Source organism: Salmo trutta, chromosome 18, assembly GCF_901001165.1.
Source record: "Salmo trutta chromosome 18, fSalTru1.1, whole genome shotgun sequence".
Classification (NCBI taxonomy): Eukaryota; Metazoa; Chordata; class Actinopteri; order Salmoniformes; family Salmonidae; genus Salmo; species Salmo trutta.
Genome location: NC_042974.1, coordinates 54,095,731 through 54,105,089, shown reverse-complemented (window position 1 = coordinate 54,105,089; position 9,359 = coordinate 54,095,731). Strand labels below are relative to the sequence as shown.

Genomic DNA, 9,359 nt, shown 5'->3' with positions numbered 1-9,359 from the left:
CTATAAACAGCATATTTTTCTCTCTGCCCTATGGCAAAATATTTAGAATCGCTAGCCTGGCCTCAAAGACTAGACATAACATAGTAGAAGTAAATCTGTGACACTCTAATTAGTATGATATGTTACGTTTGGTATGGTTACATAAGACATAAGGTTACTAAGCTAAAAACAAAAGGTGGGAAGTTGGTCGGGATGATGGGTGGGCATATAACACAAACATCTAGCAATGCAAAGGTTGAGTGTTCACATCATGGGCAACTATTTATTAATTTGCAACTACTTAGTACGTTAGCTAACCCTTCCCCTAACCATAACCCCTAGCCCCTAGCCTAGCTTAAATTAGCCAACTAGTCACCTAGCTAACATTAGCCACAAAAATGTTTAATTTGTGACATATAATATGAATTGCAATTTGTAATATATCATACAAACTGGGTGATGGACATCCACAAATTAATAAATTCTATACGAAACTTAACATACCATGCTATATTGAGGGAGACAGATTTACTATGTTATGTCTACCCTTGAGTCCAAGTTGGAATTGCAGGAAGTTAGCTTAAAAAGAAAATCTCTCCACTGCCATGAGCGGGGCCTCCAAATTCTTCTTGCCCAGGGCCCCAGATGTGGTTAGTCCGGCACTATCTCCACGCTGTGACCCCAGGCTCTGATTGGACGTCTCACTGGACCCCACCTCCACCGTGCTGACCGCATGCGCCGCCTGAAACACATGCACCCGGTTCACCACCCTCTTACTCAACACACAGTCAAACACCTTCCGGAATCCCTTCCGGAAGTGTTTGGACACCAGGGCATACACTATAGGGTTGAGGCAGGAGTTAGCATAGGCCACCAGGTGAGAGAGAATACGGAGTATGTAGGTGGTGTGGTTTAGCGGAAAGTGACCAAACCACATACACAGTATAACCAGGTGATGGGGAAGCCAGCAGATGCAGAAGAGCACCGCTACGATAATAATCATCTTGGTGACTTTCTTCTTTGCTCTCCTGGACTCAGACGTGTCCTTGATGGGGTCCACTGTGGTCCACAGATAACGGATGGTTCTGGCGTAGGTCAGGCTGAGGGTGAGGACAGGGATGAGGTAGCCGAAGAAGAAGGTGCAGACGTCCATAAGGCGCCTGTCCTGGAACTGCCAGGCGGGGATGCAAACCACGGTGCCGTCCAGGTCCATCTGTCGGTAGTAGCTCAGGTATGGGCCAGAGAAGACCAGGGACAAACCCCACACCACACAGATGGACGTCAGGGCGTTACGATGAGTCCTCATCTCCCTGGAACGGAGAGGGTAGCGGATGGCCAGATACCTTGGGGGTCAACAATAGGAAGAAGAGGTGGACTCAGATAGTTGGGCAGACAGGACTTAGTGATACATAATATAATACCCAGGTATGTCCTCCTATGAGAAAAAAGTGCCCTGTCAGATTGGTAGCATTTTCTTATGAATACATTTTCATTTTTTTTTTAATTTTTTTATCCTGTCTGGTAAAGAATTTTCCATCAAACTTGCTAATTTCTCATTTTTGAATCTTGGAAAATCACCTCTCCCCGCTACTCTGCCCCCACGCGAGCGTGCACTGCAGTCGTCGTCCTGCTGCTGCACAAGCAGAAGCTACCGGCGCCTAGCCGTAGAAATGCTATAAGCAGGGTTGAAAGTAGATGTAATTTATTTCCATTACGGGACCTCCTACACACAAAAAAATGAGGTTTCCTCAAGGCTTCTTAGGGAAGGATGATTGTTCTATCTAGAACCATAATGACTCAAAGAACCATTTGAGCGCTTCAATAATTATTTCAAGTTCTCAAAGGGGTTCTTTGCTCTTTTAGTGATCATTCTAATGTAGGGCAGGTGCATTACAATACTTTGGGGCATGGTTTGCACCCAGGTCTTTTTGTGCAACCGTGAGTGAGAGTGTTATTCCAGTTTCTTTAATGTGTTGTGTTATATAATTATACTAAATAAAACATATAAATGCAATGTGTTGTCCCATGTTTCATGAGCTGAAATAAAAGATCCCTCAAATTTTTCAGATGCGCATTAAGCTTATTTCTCTCAAATTTTATGAACAAATTTGTTTACATCTTTGTTAGTGAGCATTTCTCCTTTGCCAAGATAATCCATCCACCTGACAGGTGAGGCATATCAAGAATCTGATTAAACAGCGTGATCATTCCACTGGTACACCCTGTGCTCTGGACAATAAAAGGCCACTTTAAAATAGGCAGTTTTGTCACACAACACAATGTCACAGATGTCTCAAGTTTTGAGGGAGCGAGCAATTGGCATGCTGACTGCAGGAATGTCCACCAAAGCTGTTGCCAGAGAATTTAATGTTCATTTCTCTACCAAAAGCCGCCTCCCAACAACATTTTAGAGAATTTGACACTATGTCCAACCGGCCTCACAACCGCAGACCACGTGTAACCACTCCAGCCTAGGACCTCAACATCCGGCTTCTTCACCTGCGAGATCATCTGAGACCAGCCACCCGGACAGCTGATGAAAATGTGGGATTGCACAACCTGAAGAATTTATACACAAACTGTCAGAAACCTTCTCACGGAAGCTCATCTGTGTGTTCGTCATCCTCCCCAGGGTCTTGACCTGACTGCAATCCGACGTTGTAACGGACTTCAGTGGGCAAATCATCACTTGCAATTGCTGCTGGCACGCTGGAGAAGTGTGCTCTTCACGAATGAATCCCGGTTTCAACAGTACCGGGCAGACGTTTGGCGTTGTGTGGCCAAGTGGTTTTTTGATGTCAATGTTGGGAGGCATAAGCTACGGTCAACGTACACAATTGCATTTTATCGATGGCAATTTCAGTACACAGATATACCATGACGAGATCCTGAGGCCCGTTGTCGTGCCATTCATCCGCTGCCATCACCTCATGTTTCAGCATGATAATGCATGGACCTATGTTGCAAGGATCTGTACACAATTCCTGGAAGCTGAAAATGTCCCATTCTTCCATGGCCTGCTCACCAGACATTTCAGCCATTAAGCATGCATGGGATGCTCTGGATCGACGTGTACGACAGTGTCTTCCAGTTCCCACCAATATCCAGCAACTTCGCATAGCCATTGAAGAGTGGGACAACATTCCACAAGCCACAATCAACAGCATGATCAACTCTATGCGAAGGGGATGTGTCGCGTTGCATGAGGCAAACCTTAGAAAATGGTGCTTTATAGCACCATACAGGTTCCATTTAAAACATTATGTGCATGTTTATTTGTAGAACCTTCAAAAAAGGGTTCTATATAGCAACAAAAAGGGTTCTGCAATGGTTACAAGCCAAATAACCCCTATTTGTTACTATTGAGAACCACAGTTTTTTTGTGTGCTGTTGTGCACTATGGGGCTAATAATAGAATTACATATATAATCCCTTTTAATTTCATAAGATGTGTGGGCCAAATTTGTCAATTAACTTAACAAAAATCAATTACCTTTTAATGTGGCATAAAAACAACCAGTCATGATGTTTTCATCTGATTGTCAAACAATCAAAGGCTCATGTGGGCTACCTGTGCAGGTTCGTCCACACACAAATTAATTCCAGCAACCACATTCTGCTCTGTGCATCTACCATTTGACAAATGAAAAAAAATGTTTTTTAAAGGTCCCGAACAGTCATTCTGATTCCCATATAAAATAGCCTTTTGCGTTACTAAAACATCTCCCATAATATTCTTTCACAATAAAAATGCTACATTTTTTAGAAAAAGTGCGGTTTTTGTCATATGTCAAACTACCAGGTAGTTTAAAAAGGCAGACTACGTGGGCGGGGAGCTAGCAGGCTAAGTGGGTGGGGAGCTGACTTTGACTGACGGTTTTTTGAAAATGCCTATGTCAAGCACCATGGACTCAGTGAGCAATGTTGCAGTGATATTATCTCAAGCAAATTTGCGGATGTAACTGATGTGAAATGGCTAGCTAGTTAGCGGGGTGCGCGCTAATAACGTTTCAATCGGTGACGTCACTCGCTCTGAGACCTTGAAGTAGTTGTTCTCCTTGCTCTGCAAGGGCTGCGGCTTTTGTGGAGCGATGTGTAACGATGCTTCGAGGGTGGCTGTTGTCTATGTGTGTAGAGGGGCGAGGAGAGGGACAGAAGCAATACTGTTACACTGATACACAAACCAACTGAAACAACATTAACATTGCATGCAACATCCAATCCTGTCATACATTACATCATGGTTTCAAAAATTATTTGCTTATCCAACTGTTTGGTTAACAGCATTAATATAGACAAAATGTTGGCTGTATAATTTTGCTAACTAGCCCAAATGGAACTGTCAGCACTGACAAGCTAGTTCACCTTTGACAATTTCCGCTTAAACTTTTGATTGAATATATAGTATATTGACTGTCTGATAATGTTCATATATAGTATCATGACTATCAATGATGTCAAGACATTTGTGTATATTTTCTGTTTTGGCATGTCTCTTGATGTAATGACTTGACAACTGCGTAAGAGTTTTGGGCAACCCTTCCTCCCATTTTGTTCCATGCTGGCTGAAGACCTAGCTAGCCAGTGAGGGGGTTCGGTTAATCTTGCTCGGGCGCCTGTTGTGCACCAGGTGAAAGTTGATTGCATTCCTTTTGGGTCCGGGCTGCCTCCCGAGTGTGATCCAGGTGCCCCTTTCAAAGCCCATGCAAAGTCAGCTCAAAGCAAAGTGACATAGGAGGGCTCCTGAGTGGCACAGCAGTCTACAGGATGGCATCTCAGTGCTAGAGACGTCACCACAGACCCTGGTTTGATCCTGGGCTGTATCACAATTGGCTGTGATCAGGAGTCCTTTTATTTTACAATTGGCCCAGTGTCGTCCGGGTTTGGGGAGGGTTTGGCCAGGGTAGGCCGTCATTGTAAAATAGCAATTTTTTCCTAGTTAAATTTTTTAAAAGCATGTGGAGTAATGGGTAGGATTCTGTGTTTTCACATGCAACAATAATTGCTTTTGAGCTTTATCTGCCATCCCAATGAAAACAAGTGAGAACATTTAAAAATAGATTTTATGGAAAAGAGATGTATGTTTCTGAACGATACACCACGCTGCCTTGTTGACAAAAATGACTCTGTATAGATTACTGTCGTGATTTGAGAAGGGCACTCATGCTCCTCCCTCCCCGCTTTCACCATTAACGGGCCTTTGCCGGTTTCCTGCAGGTCAGCATAATTGAATCCGCCCAATTACTAGCTAGCACCAGACACAAATGAAAGCGGAAACCTATAAGTATCTTTGCCTAAAATCTCAAATTATATTTGCTGACACGCTGCAGTAAAATGTTGGCACTACTTAACTATGTAAACCACACCCATTTGAACAAAACTTCTGTGGTACATATTTTAATTAGGTAAGACATTTTTCCCCTTTATTTAACTAGGCAAGTCAGTTAAGAACAAATTCTTATTTAAAATGACAGCCTAGGAACAGTGGGTTAACAGCCTTGTTCAGGGGCAGAATAACAGATTTTTACCTTGTCAGCTCAGGGATTCAATCTAGCAACCTTTTGGTTACTGACCCAATGCTGTAACCACTAGGCTACCGGCCACCCCAATAAGAATAAGATGTTACCATTGATGTATTCAAATTTGAGATTTTGTGATGTCACACAATGCCCTTTATAATCCCTATTTATTTTCACTTTGAGCACCTGCCCCTCAGAAGGTCTTTGCCCTGCCCTGATTGTACCCTAAACACTGACGTTAGACTGTATTAGAGAGGAAGAAATGAAGCGAGAGGGTTTACTCTGCCAAAAATCTGTCCACAAAAACAAGACCACGAAGTCAGGTATTTTTGTATGGAGATCAACGAGAGAGTATCGAATTTGGTCAACAACAAATTGCTGATTTGAGGCTTATCAAATCAAATCAAACTTAATTTGTCACCTGCGCTGAATACATGTGTATACCTTATGCTTACATACAAGCCCTTAACCAACAGCGCAGTTCAAGAGAGTTAAGAAAATATTTACCAAATAAACTTAAGTAAAAAACAATAAAATAACACTAATGAGGCTCTATATACAGGGGGTACCGGTACCGAGTCAATGTGCAGGGGTACAGGTTAGTTGAGGTAATTTTTACATGTAGGTAGGGGTGATGTAACAATGCATAGATAATAAACAGCGAGTAGCAGCAGTGTAAAAAACAAATGGGGGGGGTGTCAATGTAAATAATATGGTGGCCATTTTATTAATAGTTCAGCAGTCTTATGGCTTGGGGGTAGAAGCTGTTAAGGAGCCATTTGGTCCTAGACTTGGCGCTCCGATGCTGCTTGCCATGCGGTAGCAGAGAAAACAGTCTGTGACTTGGGTGACCGGAGTCTGACATTTTTTGGGCTTTCCTCTGACACTGACTAGTATATAGGTCCTGGATGTCAGGATGCTTGGTCCCAGTGATGTACTGGGCCGTACACACTACCCTCTGTAGCGCCTCTTGGTCAGATAACGAGCAGTTACCATACCAGGTGGTGATGCAACCGGTCAGGATGCTCTCGATGGTGCAGTTGTACAACTTTTTGAGAAACTGGGGACCCATGCCAAATCTTTTCAGTCCCCTGAGGGGGAAAAGGTTTTGTCATGCCCTCTTCACTACTGTCCTGGTGTGTTTGGACCATGATAGTTTGTTGGTGATGTGGACACCAACAAACTTGAAGATCTCAACCTCTCTCGACCCGCTCCACTACAGTCCCGTCGATGTTAATGGGGGCTTGTTTGGCCCGTATTTTCCTGTAGTTCACCATCAGCTCCATTGTCTTGCTCACATTGAGGGAGAGGTTGTTGTCCTGGCACCACACTGCCAAGTCTCTGACCTCCTCCCTATAGGCTGTCTCATCGTTGTTGGTGATCAGGCCTATCACTGTTGTGTCCTCATCAAACTTAATGATGGTGTTGGAGTCATGTTTGGCTATGCAGTCGAGGGTGAACAGGGAGTACAGGAGGGGACTAAGCACACACCCCTGAGGGGCCCCAGTGTTGAGGATCAGCGTAGCAGACATGTTGTTGCTTACCCTTACCACCTGGGGGCGGCCCATCAAGAAGTCCAGGATCCAGTTGCAGAGGGAAGTGTTTAGTCCCAGGGTCCTTTGCTTAGAGATGAGCTATGTGGGAACTATGGTGTTTGTTGAACAACATTCTTTCATAGGTGTTCTTTTTGTCCAGGTGGGAAAGGGCAGTGTGGGTCTAGGGTATCCGGGAGGATGCTGTTGATGTGAGCCATGACCAGCCTTTCAAAGCACTTCATGGCTACCGACATGAGTGCTACGGGGCGGTAATAATTTAGGCAGGTTACCTTCGCTTCCTTGGTGGTCTGCTTGAAACATGTAGGTATTACAGACTTGGTCAGGGATAGATTGAAAATGTAAGTGAAGACACTTGCCAGTTGGTCTGCGCATGCTTTGAGTACACGTCCTGGTAATCCGTCTGGCCCCGCGGAGTTGTGAACGTTGACTTGTTTAAAGGTCTTGCTCACATCAGCTACCGAGAGCGTTATCACTCAGCCGTCTAGAACAGCTGGTGCTTGAAGTTTCCTAATGGTCAGGTTGTTACGAATGCAGTGATATACAGTACCAGTCAAAAGTTTGGAATCACTTACTCATTCTAGGGTTTTTCTTTATTTTGACTATTTTCTACATTGTAGAATATGAGTGAAGACATCAAAACTGAGTGATGGTTGCTGATAATGGGCCTCTGCATACCTATATAGATATTCAATAAAAAAATCAGCCGTTTACAGCTACAATAGTAATTTACAACATTAACAATGTCTACACTGTATTTCTGACCAATTTGATGTTATTTTAATAGACAAAAAATTTGCTTTTCTTTTAAAAACAAGGACAGTTCTAAGTGACCCCAAACTTTTGAACGGTAGTGTATTTTGATTTGTTGAACACATTTTTGGTTACTACATGATTCCATATGTGTTATTTCATAGTTTTGATGTCTTTACTATAATTCTACAATGTAGAAAATAGTAAAAATAAAGAAAAACCCTTGAATGAGTCGGTGTTTCCAAACTTTTGACTAAGTGGAAGACGTTGCATTTCGGCAACTTGTATATGTTATATCGGAGTTGTGCCTGTTGCTCACACGCGTATCTTCCCGCTCATTGGCTACAATGTTCCCACCTGATCTCGCATCCTCTCATCTGCCTTCCATCTTTTTATGGACATGTATTTCCATCATTAGAGCGGTCACCCGACCAGCTTGTCAATATAATCTTTGGCTGTGTGGAGACAACACCTCCACCATTTTTTTCATATTTTTAAGGAACTCAGAGAGTGTTCTTTCAAATGTTTTAATTGGTCAGAGAGTGTCACTGAACAAAATAATCAAGAATGACTATCATGCACCCTTTCTCACCTTCCCTCTGTAGGCTATTTGCCTATAGACCATCTTCATACCATTACAGTACTATATATAAATGGGGTAACAAGACTGATCTTCCACAATGAAAAAGTATTTTTCAGCAAAAATGTATATTGACAAAATAACAATAAAATCATTAAACTACTTAAAATGTTATCTTTCACAACATACGACCCATTTCAACTTCTGTATATATATATAAAAAAACAAACAGTTGTTAACGGTAAGTGAAACGCACCTGTCCAACGACACAGCGGTGAGCGTAAAGATGCTGGCATACATGGTAAGGTAGATGATAAAGTGTACGACTTTGCACAAGAACGGTCCAAATACCCATTCATCCATAGTGTAGATAGTGGCTTGAAAAGGTACGCAGAACACTATAAAGCACAGGTCTGCCACGCCGAGGTTCAGAATAAATAGGTTTGTTGTTTTGGTGTTCATCTGTCCGTTCCAGAGGAGGACCGTGAGGACCAATCCGTTCCCCAAGGTACCAACGAAGAAGATGAGCGAGAAGACCAGAGAAATAATAACTGATTCCGTTCTCCAGTTCGCACCAGTTTGGTTCTGCACAGAGTTATTCATTGTTACTTTTTATTAAACTTCTTCATAAATCTGAGGTTTCGGTATTTTAAATCCTTTATTTAGTGAATCTCATAGATGCGTTGATCATTTTCAGATGCTGCGTAACGCGCACATGTTCTAAGCATCGAGAAATACTTGGTTGTTCAAAGAGGTGGGAAGTTTAAGCATCCACCCCCCTGTCTAGTCTAGTTCTCCTATCTCTGACAAAAGGGGGATAGTGTTTTCTGTCTCTGGCTGGGCTAGGAGGGGTGTCCTTTCTCTTTCTCTCTCTGCCACACACCACCTACGATAAATATCTCTTTTCACTGTCTTACATTTTCACTCCTGCGTATTATCAATATCAAGCCACATTCAAATCCCTCCCATCTTCTG

General features: G+C 42.8%; 1 protein-coding gene across 1 annotated transcript; it reads right to left on the bottom strand.

The window, feature by feature from the left end:
* Positions 1-559: 559 nt before the first annotated feature.
* On the bottom strand, positions 560-8,987 carry LOC115152694 (galanin receptor type 2). The gene is made up of 2 exons (XM_029697430.1): positions 8,641-8,987; positions 560-1,322 (listed from the first exon to the last, which is right to left on the bottom strand). The coding sequence occupies exons 1-2, from the start codon at positions 8,985-8,987 to the stop codon at positions 560-562; spliced, it is 1,110 nt and encodes a 369-aa protein (XP_029553290.1).
* Between the last annotated feature and the right edge of the window lie 372 nt (positions 8,988-9,359).

Bases quoted from the DNA above. Each gene is read 5' to 3' on its own strand.
- LOC115152694 (XM_029697430.1), bottom strand. From the start codon at position 8,987: ATGAATAACTCTGTGCAGAACCAAACTGGTGCGAACTGGAGAACGGAA. The intron at 1,323-8,640 runs GTGCGTTTCACT...TTGACCCCCAAG, and splicing joins ACCGCTGTGTCGTTGGACAG to GTATCTGGCCATCCGCTACC.